This window comes from Plecotus auritus (assembly GCF_963455305.1).
Source record: "Plecotus auritus genome assembly, chromosome: 9".
Lineage (NCBI taxonomy): Eukaryota > Metazoa > Chordata > Mammalia > Chiroptera > Vespertilionidae > Plecotus > Plecotus auritus.
The window spans coordinates 23,112,801-23,132,842 of NC_137783.1; the positions used below are offsets into that span (position 1 = coordinate 23,112,801).

Genomic DNA, 20,042 nt, shown 5'->3' on the forward strand with positions numbered 1-20,042 from the left:
TTAAGCTCACCAAATCCAAAAGGCTGCAGGTGGCCAGAATCGGAAGGAAGCAGAGGGAGATTAGCAGCCTCTACCCCCGTGTCTCTCCAAGGAATGTGTGCCACAGTTGGCCACTAGGAAATGAATTACTCCCCCATTTCTCAGAAAGGCAAAGCAGAGTTACAGCTTCAAGGTGTAACTTCACATGGTGCTGGCAATAAGAGAGTACTCGCTAAATGTGGATTTCAAAAAAAATATAGAGAAAGATATAATTCACATGCCACACAGCTCACCATTTAAGTGTCCACATCAGTGTTTTCTAGCATGCTCACAGAGTTGTACAACCATCACCACAATCAATAGAAATCATACCCATTAACAGTCACTCCTCATGTCCCCCAATGTTCAATGGATTTTCCGAGTGACTCACACAGCGAGTACTTGTCAGAACCGTGACCTCCAGTCCAAGTAGTCCTTGACTGGTCTGCACTGAGAACTGCTCAGTCCCACACAGCTGTCTTCCACCTGCCCCATCCCTGTCCTTGCCCCGCGCCACCTTACATGGCATTAGGAATAATATGGACAGGGATGACCACGCACCAGGAAGGCATGGCCTTTCCCCTTTTCCTCTGTAGAGGGTCCAAATTTCAGACTCATACTCAAGTGTCCAAGAAATACACATTTATTTATAATTTTCAGTAACAAAAGTTCAGTAACAGCCTCTACCATCAGGTATTGAGCCCTCTCCATCAGGTATTGGGAACTTAATTTCTGTCCATTTGTGTCCCCTCCTCTCCCCTCCCCCCCGGGTTGGGGTGCTGGTGGGGGACAGACTTTGTGTCGGGGTGTGGCAGCAGGGAGGCCTCCATATTGCTATGCTGGCTGGCATGCTGGGATGTCCTCATCCCTGTCTCGTCTACAGACATCTGTCCATCTAAGTGTCTGCTGTATCTCCTCCTTGTCTCACTCGAGCCAAGTCCATGTCTCCCTAGAAGATGTTGGATGGCTCCCCAGTCCCTCAGACAATGGGAAAGTTACTTCCATGTCCCTCCCAGAAGCCTGGCATCCTATTGCTCCCATCATGCTATGCTTTGCCTGAAGAACTCTGCATACCTGCCTGTCTCTGGCCTCATGTCCTAACATACCATGCAGACATGTTTGTGCTGACCCCAAGTGGGACAAGCGAAATCTAGGGACTGGGGCACGGTTCTCTGCTTCTCCCAGATCCCTAAACCTACTGAGCACCTCTATCATCCCTTCCACACAGATCTCAGCTCAGGGCGGGACAGGGCTCATGGTGCCTCTCCAACCCCTCTCTCCCTGGTCCCCTCACTCCTCCATCCTAGGAATCTTTCTAAGACTTCAAGGATGGGAAATGTGCTCTTATTCACTGTGTAGTCTTCTAAATCTTTGGTATTGTGACTAGACTGTGACATTCAAAAGCAATAAGATCTGCTTTCTTCATCATGGGACCTGTGGCATGCCTTCTCTGAGGCAAGGAGGCAGAATGTCTGCCCTCGGGCGTGGCCCACAAGAGAAGGGTGTATGTGTAATGGGAAACACCAGGGGGGCACAGTCATCACCGCCTCAGACCTTATCCCCACACCTTCAGCACCTCAGCAAGTCGCGTTTGGCAGGAGGGAGTGGTGCTTGGGCTACGCCCCGGGCACTGCGATGGATTGGGGTTGGAATTCCCCTGAGACAGTCTGAAGAAGGCACACGCTGGGTGACTGTTCCCATCCACATGTTCATCCTGTGTGTGCTCCGGGATGAGTTGTCCCAGCAGGATTATTGATCACCTTGGCGGGGTTATTGATCACCTTGACCCCCATTGGGAACTCTGCTTCTCTGTCTGCAGCGAGCCCCTTCTTACTGTCCACCCGCAGCCTCACCGTTCTTTTCCGCTTCCCAGGCAGGTTTTGCGGCGATAAAGCTCCAGAGCCCCTTGTCTCCACAGACAGCCGGCTCTGGGTGGAGTTCCGGAGCAGCAGCAACATCCTGGGCAAGGGTTTCTTCGCGGTGTATGAAGGTTTGTTCACGATGCTACCTGGGCAGCTCCTAGTATGCCGCTGTCCTTCCCATGCAGCCCGCTGTCCCAGGCAGGTGTGGCAGCTGCCAGAACCCTGATGGTGGGGCAGCCACAGCAAGGGCCAGGCTGAGGAATCCACTGTTCCCTTCCTCCACATTCCGGAAGCAGGGGGCCATCTGTGCTCACTTCAGGACAGACGTCATCTACCTGTCACCACCCTGCTGAACCCCATTCCAGTCCAGCGCAATGGTGTCGGTGGGTGGCGGGGGGGGGGGTATGGGACCCTGTGGACATGGAAGGAGCAGCTCTGAATGGTTGTGTGAGCCCGAGAAAAGCTTCGAACCTGTCGGAGCCTCTGTTTGTTCCATTGGTGAAAAGAGACTTTGGGCAATGCCAGGGAATTTGCAAATACATTTCTTGGAAGGGCCTCTGAGGCCACCATGGTGTTTGAGTTGAGGGAACCGTAGGCCTGGGCTCTAGGCAGCTGCCACCAGGCCATTCTGCTTCTATTTGCCCCACATGTTACCTCCTCCCCCAAAGGAGCCCACTAGGTGGTCAGTAAGGCCCCCTTTGGCTTTAAATGGTAATTTTGGAGAGGCCAACGTTTTGTGTTTATGAAAGAAAGAACATGTGTGGACACCTGTGTGCATGTGTGTGCACACTGGCCTGTCCCTCTGTCTCAGCTCTCCTCTACTGTCCGCATTAGAGTCACCCAGGGAATCGAATATCACTGCTGCTCTGAGCTCCCCAGACCCACTTCCTTCAGAACTTGTGGCCCCGGCTCCATGTATGGCTTGAACACTCTCCCAGTGATTTTGATGCACAGCAAAGGTGGACACGCACTGCTCCCCATGGTTATTTTCTGTCTATGGAAAAAATTCTGAGTCGCAAACAAAATTATGCCTTTCGGGAGGCACAGTCTCGGTTAGATAGGAATGAAAATGTTGGCAAGTGGAGTCACCTAGTGGTGATAAGTGGCCAACTTCCTCCGTAAGATCCAACCAGGGACCCTCTTTCTCTTTCTAAAGCTGGTTCTCTGGTTCTCCTTCTAAAGCTACGTGTGGGGGAGACATTAACAAAGATGCTGGTCAGATTCAATCTCCTAACTACCCGGATGACTACAGACCTTCCAAGGAATGTGTTTGGAGGATTACGGTTTCAGAGGGATTTCACGTGGGGCTTACCTTCCAGGTGTTTGACGTAAGTACTGCTCAGATGGTCTTTCCAAGGATGAAGTAAATGTCAACTCTTGCTAGACACGCTCTGCTCTGTGAAGATGGGTTTCCATTGTTTGGTTGAAAATGGGAACCTAAGAGGCCATTTCAAGCCCATGGTGTGTTGTACCCAGACATCTGGTATCAAAAGCCTTGCAGACTTTGAAATCGTATCTGTCTCCTTTCTGAAGGCTTCTAGAGAGGGTGGGGGAGTCATCGAAGTGAAAGTCTAGGATGGGATCCCGGACAGTGTTGTATAAGTATCCTGCCCGTTTACCATTTCTTAGTCTCTTTGCAGCTTGATTCACCCGTGGTTTTTGCTAGTAGGAGGCGGCTTGGAGAAGCCAGGGGCACACTTGGGTCCTTTGGCCGCTTGGTTAGATTTTTCCGAGTGATATTGAGGTTTCCTTCTTAAATTAGAAACCTTAAGGCCAAGCCATCGGCCATCTTCTATGTTGCCTCTGTTTCTCCTTTTAGATCGAAAGGCATGACAGCTGTGCATACGACTACCTGGAGATTCGCGATGGCCCCACGGAGGAGAGCACCCTGATTGGCCACTTCTGTGGCTATGAGAAGCCAGAGGACGTGAAATCAAGCTCCAACCAGATGTGGATGAAGTTTGTGTCCGATGGCTCTATCAATAAAGCGGGCTTTGCAGCCAATTTTTTCAAGGGTATGAATTAGCAGTTATTTCCATTTTTAGTCACAGAAAGAGGTATTGCCCCCCTGGCTTAAGAATCACAAAACCTATACAGAACCCTAGCACCTTGTAAACAAGGCTCCCTACAGGGAGGAGCCAGTGACCCATGTTAGGGCTGTGCTAGGGTCCCCAAAAGAGTTCATGACTAACTCAGGAACAGGCTCAGCCATGGTCTCTGTGGCAGAAAGTCCTGCTGCTGTGCTTGAAAATTCGATTTAATAAGTTTACAAGGTCAACTCAGTGAACCTTAGTGAAACTGAGCACTGATAACAATATGTATTTGTGTAGTTGCTAGCATTAATTGAGCACCTACTGTGTGCCAGGAACTGTGTAAGGTACTGATTTACACGATTTATTTTCCAAAATAACCCTTTGGGTTTGGATCACGTTTGATCAGTGTTGAGAGGGGCTGCCCAGGGTCACTCAGATAGTCAAGCGGCAGATCAAGAATCCAAACACGGCGAGTGTGACATTACATTGCATTACCTGGTGTGGGCCAGAGAGGCCACCAGGGCTTCTGCCCGAGGCATCAGCCCCAGCCTACAAGTGGGTGGGGAAGGATGGAAAGTGAGGGGGTGGGGTTGGTGCTCGGGGAACAAACCTCTATGTTGCCTTAGGGACCAGCTGCTCTGTAGGGTCTTGTTGAAACCAGACCCAGAATGGTATGGGAAGGCCTGCATTCCTGGCCCCGGCGCAGCGGGCTTCCCAGGACTCCCTTGAATGGGTAGGTCTTCCTTCTCTGCTCTCAGGGCCCGGAAGCCACTCAGACCACACCCTGTAAGGGCATCTTGGACGTTCCCCAATACGTTGTGATTGGGCACTGGTAGCACTGAATGGAGAGATCCAGTCTGCAGCGGAGGTCCTCTGATTAGTGGTGTCACTCACACCAGAAGAAGGCTGCTTTTCCTTTCTTCTCTCCTCTCCCAGGACTCCTCGCTGTGCCAACCCAGAAACCCTGGTCCTCCCTTACTCCCAGTCTCCCCAGCTGCCCCCTCTGAGCCCCTTCTCCCAGGTTCTGCATAAGCAGATGTGTGTCAGGAGAACCCACTTTAAGCCGTGTGACTCTGACCAGGCAGCCATCTGTCCCTACTGAAGCCTCGGTTTTCCTTTCCCTAAAACAGGGGAAGGAACCTGCCTATTTTACCGAACCAGTCGTGGAGCCCAACGCAACGATGGCTGTGGGGCACTTTATGAGCTGAAAGTGCCACACTGCATGGGGAGCGTTCTTTTCTTCTGTCTCGAGGTATCTGGGGAGAGCAGAACCCAAACAGAAATAGAGTCATAATGATCATAATGTGTTCAATAATTGGAGACAAAACTTAATTCTTTCCCAAGCAAAAAAGCCAGGCCATAGTATTTCAGATGGTAGTGATTGTAACGGGAAGAAAGACAGTATTAGTTGAGGTGCCTGGAAACTCACTGTCCCGGCCCCACTCTGCCCAGACTGCACGTGACTTAGCAGCAGCCACACAGGCTGGGTGGCCTTGAGCAAGTTATACAACCTCTCTGAGCCCCAACCCCTCCATTTGTAAAAGTGGCATGACCAGGTTATGGCAGAGTTGTTGTCAGGAGAAAATGGCATAGCGTGAGTGAATACCCGGGGTAAAATGTTTAGTCCCATTCATTGTTTTTGCTTAGGAAGGAGTTTGAGATGGTTATTTTTCTCTCTGGAAAACGTGACAATTTCTTCTTTCTGTTGCCATGGATCAGTTTCCTGTTGCTGCTGTAATAAGTGATCACAAACTGTGCGGCTTAAAGCAACACAAACTTATTATCTCACTGTTCTCAAAGTCAGATTTTCTTGCCTTTCCCAGCTTCTAGAGGAGGCCCCAGTCTCCTTGGCTCACGTCCCCTTCCACCTTTGAGCCAGCAATGGCCAGTCGGTCTTTCTCATGCAGACCTTCTCATCATAGACCTCTGCTTTCGCAGGTACATCTTTTTCTGACCCTGACTCTTCTTGTAGTTACATTGGTCCCACCCAGATAATACAAGAAAATCTTCTATTTCAAGATCTTTAATATAATCATACCTGCAAGGTCCTTTTTGCTATGTAAGGTAACAGATTCACAGGTGTCAGGGGCTAGGTCACGGACAGTTTGGGGAGGCCTTACTTTGCCGCATGTCATGAATGATCACGAGGTTTTATTCTGATTCTATTTATTTTAATTCTCCTGTCATTCTTCTCCCCTGACTTCCATCCCCAGGTCTATACATTGGGTATTGGGATTCTTTCCAGTGCGATACCTGGGCACTGCCCCCACGCCCATTCCTGGTTCTGCTGCTAATCAGCGGTGCACATTTCTGAGAGGACCAGCCAAAGCTGGAGATTAGGGTTGTCAGATTTAGAGAAAACAGAACAAAGCAGGATGTCCAGGGAAATCTGAATTTCAGATGAAGGATGACCTTTCAGTGGAAGTATGTCCCAATTCAAATGTAACTGACCTGCATTTTGTGTGGCAGCCCCACTGGAGATGCCAGTCAGGGCAACAGACAGAAGTGTTTCTCTCTGTGATGCTAAGCGAGTGTGTAAGGACTGAGTTGAGAACCTGGCCTGCTTCAAGTAACCATGATAACCAGCACCGTTTGCTGGTTAGAAGATCCCATCTTCTCCCTCCTCCCCACTCAATTCATCCAGCAGTCATCAAACAATGTGTCAGGCGCTGTGCTAGGGGTTGGGGACAAAAAAGGGACACAGTCTTTATTCTCAAGAGCTTAACGTGGTGAAAAAGACTGCAAACAAATGGGCAATGGTATTGCCAAAGAAGTGTGAACCTAGGAGGAGGCCAGGAGACCTTCAGACTCAGCCTGGGGGTGGGGGGCAGGTTACCCAGCTACTTCAAGGGCATTTCAATTTGCAAACATCTTTTTAGAAGCCCATGAAGGTGTTCATTGAGGCCCAACTATACCAACTTAGTGAATGGGCCCAGCTTGACATCTTTTTAATATCAAGGAGAATGACCTTGACCCTGAACCAGAGCTGGTGGAAACCTCCCTGGAACCTATTAAAGGGCAAAGAAAAGACATCTATTGAGTGTGCTAGAAACATTAGTTACTTCACTTGATCTTCAGAACAGCCCTTGGTAGGCATTATCATTACTCCCATTTTCAAGCTGAGGAAGCAAGTTCTCAGGAGGCAGAGCGAGAACTAGACCCTGGACCCGCAGGACTCCACAGACAGCACTCTCTCTTCCCAAGACAGACCAAAAGCCACAGGCAAGTAAAGGAGCTTGAACTTTTTATTCATGTTTGTGATTTCATGCTGACACTCTGTTGTCTTTCTGCCTTCTTGACACAGTGGGAGTATAGGGAGAAGGGCCCTGGGTTCAGCATCTGAAGTTCGGTTTCGAGTCCTGCCCTTGTGTCTAACTAGCCATCCGCTCTCTGGCAGCCAGGTTTCCTTTCTGAGATCGGATCATACCTGCTCTGTTCTCCACTCTATTCCCAGTGCCTGGCCCACAGTGGCCCCAGTAAATACTTACTGGGCAATGAATGAATGGGTGAGGCTCAGACTCATCTGTGGATTGGGCAACCTGCTACCTACCTTTTGGGGTTCCCATGAGGATGAATGAGATGGAGATCGCAGTCTAGAGCTCTGCTGTCAACAGATACAAAAGGCCAATCACAAATGCAAGCCACATGTGTAATTTTAAGCTTGCTAGCCACCTTACCAAAGCAAAAACAGAAACAGGTGAAATTAATTTTAATACATTTATTTTACCCAATATACAAAAAATACTATCATTTTAATATATAATCAATATACACAATATTAATGAGATGCTTTACGGTGTGTTTTTTTTTATACTAAGTTGTAAATCCAGTGTGCTTTACACTCACAGCACATCCCAATTTTGACCAGCTGCATTTCACACGTTTGATAGCCACACGGGGCTGGTATCTGCCATATTTTCAGCGCAGGTCTAGAGACTGGGCACAGCCAGCTTCTTTGCCCAGCCGTTTCCCAAGAGACCATAAGTAGGATGTCTTACGAATCCCCAGTGCCCAGTGTGTGTGTCAGGACTTCTCTAGTGAAGGAGCTAGAAGAGTAACTACGAAGGCCGCGCAGAAGAATTGGACCAAGTCTCAGAAGCTCTGGCCTTGGTGCCAGTTGGCAAGAGGCGCTGCTCAGGGCCCAGCTGGCGTATGACACTGACCAGGGTGCCAGCTGGCCTCTGCATCCCTCTCCGGGTGCCAGATGGCATCCCTCGCAGAACCTGCTGGCTGGGCAGCTGGCAGAGCACCTCACATTTCTGGTTACTTCAGGAGATGGCAGGAGCATTCGAGGATTGGCAGGGCCATTGTGGTCACACACTTCCCACGAAAGTATATGAGGATTCCCACCTCGGTCCCCACTCGCCACTGTCCCATTGCCGATGGACCACTATATGGTGTTTGATGAGGGGCACTGGCATCTTTCAAGGTACTTCTTCAAAATTTCAGGGACGTGCCCTGCCTTCTCTTTCCTTAACCCTCTTTGAAACAATTTTTGGGATCCTACCTGAGTCAGCTCATTATCTAACCACAAAATGGTTCCTTCTTTCACTAATACCACTTGGAGAAGGCAAAGAAGCCAGAGCTCCCGCTACGCAAAACTGATTCCTGGTTCAGCTTCTTCTCCCACCTCCACACTCTTCCAAATTTTTCTGGCAGACTTGGCCTTGGCCACTACAGCCCAGAGCAAGCACAAACCCTTGGGCTTGGAGCAGACGCTACTTCACCGTAGTGTGGAGGTGATACAGAGGACAGCCAGGCTCCCACTGAAAGCAGGGTCCCTCAGACACTTCCATGCATCCACCCACGCTGGGGAAAGATTGGAAACGGCCAAACATCCCACTGCATTTTCTGGCTAGAGCTCAGGTGTAAATGTACCTGTCACCCACCTTCCTGGATCAAACAGCCCATTCTTCTCCTGTCTGGAGGAACTACATTCCCTTTGATTTAGGCCCAAATCCATGCCCCCAGCCTGCCTCCCTCCATGTGGCTAAGATGGCACTAAGAGGCTTAGTCATCTGTGATCCTCCCTTTCTTGCCTATGACATACATGTGTCCTGTCCATAATCAGAGCATCTTCTGGCATCAGTCTCCTCCCTCACCGCTCCCCCGACCCCTTGGTCCTCTGTTCATCTTAGTCTGTTTTGATGGGCCTTTTCCACAGTTCCTTCCCACCCTTTCCCTATGCCCACCAACCAGTTTCTTGACTCTGTGGTGCTGCTCATCTAGTCTTCATGGGCCCATCCCTGGCACATTTTCCTTCTTTCTGTTCCTGCCTTGTCTCACTCCCCTCCTCAGGCCTGCTCTAGTCCACCCTCACCTCATTCAGGTACGGCCAGGTGACTTTATTCTTTTCACTACCCCCATCACTGTGTCTCTGCACTCACAGGAATTTCAGAAGAACCTCTCTGCGGTCTGTAGGGATAGCTGCCGGGTCTGACTCTGTGTCTATGTGCTGGATACGTCACACATGTCATTTTCAATCACCACAACCCTAAAATCAGGTGTTATTATTATTATTTTCCTCATTATAAAGCAGGAGGAAGGCTCAGAGGGGTTGAATCACCCAGTTTGTTGGGGAAGATCCCACCCGGGTCTGTCTGGCTCACTCTAAGGCCTGTACTCTATTTCTCCTTATTGCCAATTCTCCTCCTTCTATAAGTTCTAGCAAATGTCGAAGATAGTGCTTTGCATATTGTAAAGTGATAATTGCAGGATTGTCACTCTTTTAGCATACTTAACATTTACATTTATTTGAGGCCATGGACAACTTTAACCCCCTGCCTTGAGCATATCTGTCCAACTGACAGACTTATTTAAGGCTTTGTTGAGCCTAAGAACACATCACTTTAGAGTTAGCTGTATTACTATTCAATAGGTAAAATGATGGGACATTTGCAAACTGTCTTTTACCCATTGAAGAACAACCTGGTTGATGAATATTCTGTGCATCCTAAACAAGGAAGGCTGGAAGGAAATGGGTTTATTTGATCTGGAAGAGGGCAGAGTGGAGGGAGACATTATGGTGGAGGGTTTGCATTTTCTGGAGGACCAATGGGTTGGAATTTTGAATTTTGATAATTCAAATTGCAAAGGACAAGAAATACTTTGAAAAGCAGCGAGAACCTTATTTCTGGGCATTTTCAAGCCATCTATCAGAAATGTTCTTAAAAGAATCCCTGCTAAAGTGGCAGGACCCAGGTCCTTTTCAGGTCTTTACCAAGGAACTCAAAGATGTCCTGATTTCTTCCACTTACGTGCAATATGGTCCTTTTGTGGACAACTCTGTGCTTGCTCTATTCCTACCTCCTGTGGTGTTATAAACCAGTGGTCGGCAAACTCATTAGTCAACAGAGCCAAATATCAACAGTACAACGATTGAAATTTCTTTTGAGAGTCGAAAACCGACTTCTGCGCATGGGCCACGAAGTTTCAATCGCACTGTACGTGCACGCCCGCACGTGATATTTTGTGGAAGAGCCACACTCAAGGGGCCAAAGAGCCGCATGTGGCTCATGAGCCACAGTTTGCCGACCACTGGTTTATAATATAAACCACCAATACTCTCTTCCCTGCCCCAAACCCTTTCTTCTTCCTAGATTGGAGTTCATTACTATGATTATTAAGATGTCTCAGTGTTCAGATTTCCCTTCACTAGGCTCTCGGCTCAGGCCACAGCCTGCATGCTCTCTTTCAGGGATAGAGATACCACAACTTGGCGACAAAAAATAATGATCTTTCCTTTTATTTCAGACACTCTTTTTGGAGATGCCCAAAGCCTGGGATTTTCCTGTCTTCAGTGGTTCCCTGGGCTGATGTGTCTGGGAGATTCTCTGATGAATCCCTGATTCTTCCTCTGGTGTCCTACTTACATTACTTAATTGCCCCATACACATCCCTAGACACTGTCGATGTGAATCCCATGTGGCTCCCCTGCTGACTGTCTCGCTATGGCCTCTTTCTGCGAATTCTCCTGAGCAAAGGCTAACCTAAGAGCCCGGCGTTTTCTGAAACATTGAAGATCTCCCTGTGCCCACCTCTTCAGATCATTTATAAAAATGCTAAATTGCAGGTTCTTGTCCTATCCCTGGAGAATACTTATACATCTTCATCTAGAAACGCATCCCTTTTCCTCACCCTTTATTTAATGTCTCTGGGAAGTTCCATATTTGGGACTGGGGGCGGATTTGGTGGCATTGAAATGGGTTCAGCCTTTGGTATGGAACCTTCGAGGGTTTTTTAGAAATCATAAATGAAGACAGCTGACTGAACCCTTCGACGAAGGAAAGTATCCAGGCCTGATCTCTCCCCAGCGGAGCCCTGCTTCTGCCTAACAAGTTACTCTTCTGTCCCCCAGGAGCCATTCTTGTGCTTGGAGGACACGTGTTGGGGACCCAGGATGTGGGCTGTGATGGGGAACAGACCAGGCAGCTTTGTCATCATTTAACCGGAGTCACCTTTGCCCCAACAGAGGTGGATGAGTGCTCCTGGCCAGATCGTGGCGGGTGTGAGCAGCGCTGCGTCAACACTCTGGGCAGCTACAAGTGTGCGTGTGATCCTGGCTATGAGCTGGCCGCCGATAAGAAGGCATGTGAAGGTGGGTGTTGGACCTGCCACGCCGGAGTGAGAGGGGATGGGGGACAAGTCTTAGGGTGGGTGCGCTGGCTGATTGTGAAGTACCACAAACAGCTGTGGCGGATGACCCACCTCCTTCTTGGAGGGAGACACAAGTGGATCAAGTCATGAATGTGAGAGGAACTGCCCAAATCACATGGATTCCACCCTAGAAACTGTAACTGGAGCCTTCACTTATTTGCTCCTGTGACCGTGTAAAATTCCCATGATTCCTAAGGTAGAAAATAAGAGCCAGAGAAAACCATGAGCACTTGGGTGTGGCTCATCTAGAGCGCGTTCCGGTCACTCCATTTCCGCCTGGCTGGTGCTCTGTCTTCCTTGCCCACCTGTGTGGCTGCTTGTTACCTAAACCAGGTAATGCATAGCCTGGTGCAAACATCTCTAACTTTCCTTTGGTCCAAGTCATGTGAGGTCCCCAACTACGCCACTGGGTGACTGGTCAGCACAAATGCATTGCCCTTATTTTTAAAAGCAGTAAAGACTTGTCCTCAACTTTATCCCTCCAAATCCTCCACTGAAACGGACTAGAAGAAAGGACACTGAATTCATCGGTTCAGATTGTCTAACCTTTTTTTTTTTTATCATCAAAGAACAGCACGGCCTAGCGCTGCTTCAGGGAAATGGCAGTCACTTGGAACTAACGCCAAACCAACTCTGCTTGTTTCCCCTGTGCAGTGGCCTGTGGCGGCTTCGTTACCAAGCTGAATGGAACCATCACCAGCCCTGGGTGGCCCAAGGACTACCCTACCAACAAAAACTGTGTTTGGCAGGTGGTGGCCCCCGCTCAGTACCAGATCTCCCTTCAGTTTGAAGTGTTTGAACTGGAAGGCAATGACGTATGTTTCTGGGCTCTAATTGGTTGGGGATTGTGTCGGGCTGTGACTCAGGAGGGGCTCAGCCGTCAGGGAGGCGGCTTCCTGGGCATCTTCGCTGCACAGCACCGGGGGACTGCTTGTGCAGCAGTTCCAGCCGCACAGCCTCTGCTTGGGCCCTCTTGTCACTGACAAATCCAAGGAGCATCAGGATGAGAGTGGAGGAGGTGGTCTTGGATGAGGGAGGGGGAGGTGGTCTGGACAGGCGTGTCCCCTGGGGAAGGAATCTCGGGGTTAGTGTCTGGCTGAGGGGAATGGAGAGGGTGAGGTGCAGCTGGGGACCAGGATGGTATCAACAGCCTGTTCCCGCCTTTGGGCAATGGTCATGGCATGGCCAAGTCAGCCGAGGTCCAGGCAGAGCCCTACAGCCAGAGTATAGTCAGGGGTGCCCAGGTCTGTCCCTCGGGCTGGAGGGGCCCCAGTGGGAGTTGAGAGGACCCTCCTGCTGGACCTGGCTGAGCCTGTCTGGCCCCCTGGCAGGGTGCAGCTCTCAGGAAGGGGATCCCGCAGAGCTGGGGTCAGGGGCACGAACATGGGGGCCCCGGGCAGCTCCCCACATCACTTCCTTGCAGGTCTGTAAGTACGACTTCGTGGAGGTGCGCAGCGGCCTGTCCCCCGATGCCAGGCTGCATGGCAGGTTCTGCGGCTCCGAAACCCCCGAGGTCATCACCTCGCAGAGCAACAACATGCGCGTGGAGTTCAAGTCAGACAACACGGTTTCCAAACGCGGCTTCCGGGCCCACTTCTTCTCAGGTGCGGGGGTTTGGAGGGGAGGCCGCAGTGCTGAGGGCCACCTGGCGTTGCCAGCTCCCAGCCTCGGGGCACCTGGCCACCCCTCTCTGCCCGATGCCCCTGCCTCACAGTAGTTCCATAACCGTTTACCACCCACTGCGGGGCTCAGAACAAAAGCAACATACTCTCCCAGCTCTGCAGGCAGAAGCCCGAAATCAAGCTGTGGGCAGGACGGTGTTCTCTGCAGCCCCTGGGGAGGCTCCTTCCTGGTTCCCCCTGGCTTGTGGTTCCAGAGCTAGTGTGGGATGATCCTCATCTATTCCTCAAGTGTTGTCCAAGGATTCTTACCTGTCCTCATGGAACAAGAGGGTGTGACTAAGATATACAGTGTTCAGTGGCCCATTATCTGCAGCAGGCAGAGGGTACAGAGAGGAGACGCCACCTTGACCCCTGACCCCTGCAGTTACCCCGGTTGGGGTAGGGCAGAGGAGGGAGGTTGGACCTCTGTTATTACAGAAGTTGGCTGAGGAGAGGGCTGCGTACTACCCTGGCTTGAGCTAGAAGAACCATAATACTAACACCTCCTAACAGTTGAGTTCAAACATAATCCTATATAAAAAAAGGGTAATATGCAAATTGACCCTAACTGTGGAATGACCGGTCGCTGTGATGCACACTGACCACCAGGGGGCAGACGCTCAATGCAGGAGCTGCCCCCTGGTTGTCAGTGCACTCCCACAGGGGGAGCTCTGCTCAGCCACAAGTCGGGCTGATGGCTGCGAGCGCAGTGGTGGTGGCGGGAGCCTCTCCCACCTCCTCTGCAGCACCAAGGGGAGGGGTCCCGGACTGCTAGAGGGAGCAGGCTGGGCTGAGGGACCCCCCAAGTGCACAGATTTTCATGCACCAGGCCTCTAGTAATAAATAAAGCTAACACTTATTCCAGGCTGGACACTGTTCTAAGGGCTTTCCTTGAACTAATTCATTTCCTCCTCTCAACAGCCCTGTGAGATAAGGAACCAGTATTGACTCCTCTTTAAAGATGAGGCAGTTGAGGCATGGAGGTCAAGGGTGCCTGAGGTCACAACAGCTGGAACTGGTGGAGCAGGGCTGGCCCTTGGCCCCACACTTACCTACTCCACAGGCAAGAGGTGGCGTGGGATTGTGAACGATGACCCCAGACCTCCAGTCACATAGGCCACTTGCTCACTGAGTGATCTTTGGCACATTAGCATTCTCAGCCTCAGTTTTCTTATCTATAAAATGGGAGCATAAGCACCTTTCTCCTAAGGCGTGTGAGAATTGACTTAGATATGTATGGAAAGTGCTTGGGAGAGTGCCCATCGCATAGAAAATACTCAGTACATGGTGGTATTTTTATTATTGTTAATATTAGCCCATCCTTCGAGGAGCTCCTTGTTTTGGTGGGGAGTAGGGGTGGAGAACATATATATATTTAAGTGCTTTAGTCGCATGGAGAATTGCATATATTCCAGGGCCATGTAACACCCAACACATGCTGCCTCCCTCCTCCTCCCGGCAAAGGATAATCAGAGTCGGGGCAGTCAGGGAGGCTACTTTTTGTGTGTGTGACATCACTTTTCAGTTCAGTCATATGCTTGTCATTGTATGTTCATCATGGAGTAGGGAGGCCACTTTTGAGTAGGGTTCTGAGCTGAGAGCGACCATCCCAAGTTGGCAGTTCCCCTAAGGAGAGTCCATTGATCTCCCCAGACAAGGACGAGTGCGCCAAGGACAACGGCTGGTGCCAGCACGAGTGTATCAACACGTTCGGGAGCTACCTGTGCCGGTGCAGGAACGGCTACCGGCTCCACGAGAACGGACACGACTGTAAAGAGGGTGAGGCTGGACCTCGGGCTGGGGCGGGGGGGCGGGGGGGGCCGGGGCGGGGAGGGAAGGGCATGGGCCACCTACGCTAGGCTGCCAGGAGTGTGCTGGGTGTAAGAGTGAGCCCCACTGCGGCTGAGCATCTGCCTCCCCCCTCCTGCCCCTGCCCTCTTGCTGAGGATTGATGTTCTCAGGGCAGCTCACTCCTTCAGGAGGCATGTGGGGCCCGCACGTGCTCTCCTGGAGGTATTATTGCAAAGTGGTTAACCCCCCAGGCTCCAGGCTCAGACTACCCAGGTTTAAATCCTGGCTCTGCTACGTACTAGCTGTGTGACCTTGGGGAAGTTACTTAACCTCTGTGAGCCCCAGTTTCCTCTTCTGTTTAAAGGGGGCTAAGCCTACCCCCTTCTTAACGCTTTTCTGAGGATTAAATGAGAGAATGCCTAGAAAGTATTTCAGACAGTCTGGCACATATTAAGCACTTGAAACATTACCATCTATGTCATAATATTATTAACCATATGCAGGTCTAATAGTAAAATAGAACTGGGACAACTTTGCTCCCTGCTTCATTCACTCCTGGGAGTTCTCAGGACCAGATGGCTTTGACTGTCCAGTCATTTTGGGAAAGGCCTTGCTGTGTTCTCACCCCGCCCTGCAAAGGGAGTGTGAACATCTCGGATAAACACACAGGCCTCCAGGCCTTGGCCCCAGCCACAGGGCCCTGCAAAGGACATCAAGGGCGAGGGATAAACATTTCCGAGTGAGATTTGGCTGGGCTCACAGTCTGCGCAGGCCCTTCCTAGACTGTGACAGGATGAGCTAAGATGTCCTTAGAAGCAGGATGCAGCCGCCCTCCAAGCCCAGCCCTGGGACACAGACACGGGCAGTCATGGGCTGGGTTGGGAGGCGGGTTGGAAGAACTTGGAAGGAGCTGTCCTTCTGGAACTTGTTGTCAAACCCCTGTGAGGTGGGCCTCGGCCAGAACAATACGTGCCTCATGTGGTGTGGGGGAGGCCACGGGGGATGTAAAGTCCACGGAGGTCCTGCCAGCTGAGCTGTGGCTGCCTTCCTGTGGGTTCCCCTAGGGTAGGGCAGGGGTGAGCAGTAGGGACCTCCTGCAGCCACTTCACCACCCCCCCCCACCTGCTCTTAACTGCCCCCTCCAGTTCCCTCCGCTGAAACCACAGGGGGTCGAGGCTGACCTCCTCAGCTCCCTCCACTTCCTAGTCAGTGATAGCAAAGGCAGGCCCAGTTCGAGTCCTGACTCCAGCCATTACCAGCAGGTCATTTACCTGCTCTAAACGTTTGTTTTTCTCATTTGGAAAGTGGGAAGGATAAAATGAGAGGGTGCATTCAGAATGCTTAGCACAGCACCCGCCACAGAGGGAGACAAACTCTAGCGATGGGTCAAAATGCTACTCATTGAGGTAACCAGGGCAACAGCTGTAGCTTCCAAATGAAACCGCTCTGAAAAAGGAGTATAAAAGGAGTATAGATATGAAGGAGAACAGATAGTGGTAAAGATCTTGGTTAGCACTTGCTAAGCCTTTTACAAGCATCTCGCTTCCTTCACATAATCTCCCTGAGTGAGGTTGGCACCCCTTTTACAGATAAGGACCCCAAGATTTAGGTAAGTGCCCAAAGTCCCAGCATGAAGGTGGCAGAACCAGGACTTGAGTCAGGGTCCATCTGATCCCGGGGCCTGTGCTCTTAACCATGAACCCTACCATATTCCTAGTGATAGCCATGATGTGAACAGTGATAGTCAGAAAGATTACTTGGCTCCTGAGCCACCACCAGGAAGGCGGTTAAGCCGAATCAAGCGACAAATCTCTACGCCAGGTGATTTGACTGGTGTTGATTCAGGCTGACTCCAGCTCCCACATTGCCCAATGATCACGTGACCGATAGAGGGCGGGGAGGAGGGCTTCTTAGAATGCCTCCTATGACTCCCCCATGTGCAGTATGTCTCTTTCTGCGTGTCTCCCCCACCACCCCCAGCTGGCTGTGCGCACAAGATCAGCAGTGCAGAGGGGACCCTGGCGAGCCCCAACTGGCCTGACAAATACCCCAGCCGGCGGGAGTGCTCCTGGAACATTTCTTCCACCGCGGGCCACAGGGTGAAACTCGTGAGTCGTTTTCGTAGTTAATGGACAACAGGGACAGAGGGACGTGGTGTGAGTCTCTGCTCTTCCACCTCTCAGCTCTGAGACTTGGGGAAGCTACTCAGCATTTCCAGGTCTCAGTTTCATGATCTGGAAAATGGGGGTGCCTCCTCATGGGGCTGTTGTGCAGGTGAAAAGAGGATTCACATAAAGGCCTCAGCGCGGGTTGGCAGGTGAGGCAAGCCCTATGAACAGCACCTGTGCACCGTGGCACCAGTATGAGGTAGAACCTGCCACACGGTGCTGTTTGAGATTTGTTTCCTGTGGTATTTTTTTTTTTTTTTTACAAATTAATACATTCACTCTTGAATTTAAAACATGTATCTCCCAAACCTTTTCTTGAAGTCCCACCCCTGCATGAGACTGTGGCCTGCACACCACGCCCAGTTATTTCAAAGATAAAGGAGGCTTTCCTACAAATCTCTTTCTCAGCCCCGAGAGGGACTCCCAGGCCCTGGAGCCTAACACAGCCTCTCCTGCCTTCTGGAGAAGCCGCTGTACTCGAGACAAACAGTTTTTAAATGGGTTTGTTTAGACTCCGGGGATGAGTAAGCTCTTCAGAAGGCACGTGGATGTCCCTCTGAATCACGGACAATAGCACAGGGAGAACGGAAGGGAACAAAGGAGAATACGATAATAAATAGACCATGGCCCTGGGGTTCGCTAGGGTGTTGACGGGCGAGAACAGTGAGGACAGGTGGGTGGAGGGCTAGAGCGTGGGTGCTGGTGTCTCTCTGTGCCAGGCCTGGGACATCGAGGGGTGGAGAAGGCAGGGCCCCTGAACACAGGGTGCTCACCGTGGGCACCTCATATGTATGGCTGCCCACGTGAGAAATGCTTTCGGGGGCTGCTCTCCCGAGTGGATCAGAATAGCCTTGAATCTGCGTGCAGGTGGATTAAAAAGAGAGCCTTAGAAAGGCATCCTTCCCCGAGACTGCCATCTGCTGGGAACTGTTCCCAATGGCAACATAAATATCTGATCACCGCGGGGGAATGGCGCCCCCTGTGGTTAGGAATCGCAATCTGCACAACTGGACAGGAGCTTCTTGTCCAAGGGCCACAAGCAGTTGCCGTAAATGTCTTCTGTTCTTTAAGGTACTAAAGACCTAAAACAACTGATCTCAGTGGCCACAGTTAGGCCAGACCTCAAATTTATCTGAGGTCCATACATATGTGCGCTAGTTCTTTAAAAGAAGTTCCTTGGGAAGTGGGTGGTGGCTTTATTGACCATGCTCTATTTTTTTGCTACCATAGAATGGGAGTTGAATACCTCCGAGTAGCTGGTGTTCTGCTGCATGGGGTCAGCCACAGGTGTCCCAGGGACCTGTGGGGAGCGCCCGCCTCTCTGGCTCACTGTCTCCCTTCCAGTGCATCACCCACCCTGGTGCCATTGGTCTCCCCCTCCTGCTCCTGCCCACTGTCCCCACCCCCACTCTCCAGACCCTTTCTATAAGGTGTGAAGAGCTTTGCCCATTTCAAATGTGCTTGTCATTCCTATGAAGGCCTTCACTGCTAATGGCCCCCTCCACTCCCATCGCTGCTCTGTCTCCCCAGTCCCTTTCTTGTGAATTGAGACCGCCCCCTTCCCCAACTATTGTCCTCTCTCCCCACTCTGTCTTTTGATCCAAGTCTATATTAAACACTGTCCCCTCTCACCTGTCCCGTAGGCAAGCCATCAGTCAGTCAACTGCCCAACGCCTGAGAAATCCTACATTTTGGGGGGAGGGGGGCAGGGAGGAGGGAGGCAGGATGGCCTGATGATGGTTAGAAGTGTGGCTTGGAGTCAAGTCCAGCTCCATCCTCTAGCTGTTTAAGCTCAGGCAAGCCACTTAACTGCTCTAAGACTCAGTTTCCCCTCTGCACATTGGGGATAACAATAGTTGTTCCCTGCCAGCATCAGCAGGGTTGAGTGAGACAATGCAGGGCTCTGCATGGAAAAAGGCATTCAGCTGACGTCAGTCCCGACAGGGAGCGGTTGCCCGCATAAAGCTCATGCGCGTCACTGTGCTGCAGGATTGCACGGTGTAGTGCGGAGGGTCAGGGCGCCGTCATGCAAGCGGGGACCTTGGGCAAGTCCTCTGACAGCTCTGTGCCTCAGTTTCCCTGCCTGTAAAGTGGGGATTAAAATGGGAGACGTCACAGGATCGTGAGGATTAGTATTTGTAAAGCTCTTAAAGCAGCTCCCGCCCCGAGGAGCACTGGGCTGTTGTGCTGGAGAAGCTGCGTGATGTGATGGGAGGAGCACAGGCGCCGCCAGGCCCCACCCCGTCTCATCTGCAAAGTGGTCCCAGTGGCAGTGCCATGTCCTTACCTCCTGGGGCTGTTCTGGAGACTGAGAGAGGAGCTGAGTCCAGGCCTCTCCACAGATGTTACCATGATCGCCATGGCTCCATGTCCCCCCTGCAGCCGGCTGGCCCGGTGCGCGTCCCGCCTCACCGGGTCCTCTCCCCACCCCGGCTGAACGCCAGGCCCTTGCCTCACTTTGTGCTTTTCCACCTCCAGACGTTTAATGAGTTTGAGATCGAGCAGCACCAGGAATGTGCCTACGACCACCTGGAAGTGTATGACGGACCCGACACCCTGGCCCCCATCCTTGGCCGTTTCTGCGGCAGCAAGAAGCCAGAGCCCGTGGTGGCTTCGGGCAGCAGCCTGTTCCTCAGGTTTTATTCAGACGCCTCGGTGCAGAGGAAAGGCTTCCAGGCAGAGCACAGCACAGGTGCGTGGGCCTCCCGCCTCGTGGCCTGGAGATGGATGGGGGCAGGCGGGGACAGGACTGGCTTTTCACATGGCTGTGGGGGGAGGGAGGCGTGTGATAGCATGTCCCGCTTAAAACGAAACATGGGCAACAGTAGGGGGAGGTTGCTTTCTTTTAATGTC

The 20,042-nt window shown here is 51.3% G+C and overlaps 1 protein-coding gene across 1 annotated transcript in view; it reads left to right on the plus strand.

Annotated features, from left to right (window-relative positions):
* The window catches only part of TLL2 (tolloid like 2), a 97,484-nt gene that overhangs the window by 71,632 nt on the left and 5,810 nt on the right, over window positions 1-20,042 (plus strand). The window contains exons 11-19 of the mRNA XM_080641231.1: window positions 1,892-2,008; window positions 3,063-3,208; window positions 3,700-3,895; window positions 11,385-11,510; window positions 12,224-12,384; window positions 12,993-13,173; window positions 14,884-15,009; window positions 17,002-17,129; window positions 19,668-19,881. Of these exons, the coding sequence (XP_080497357.1) occupies window positions 1,892-2,008; window positions 3,063-3,208; window positions 3,700-3,895; window positions 11,385-11,510; window positions 12,224-12,384; window positions 12,993-13,173; window positions 14,884-15,009; window positions 17,002-17,129; window positions 19,668-19,881 (1,395 nt within the window). The remainder of the gene's footprint in view (window positions 1-1,891; window positions 2,009-3,062; window positions 3,209-3,699; window positions 3,896-11,384; window positions 11,511-12,223; window positions 12,385-12,992; window positions 13,174-14,883; window positions 15,010-17,001; window positions 17,130-19,667; window positions 19,882-20,042) is intronic.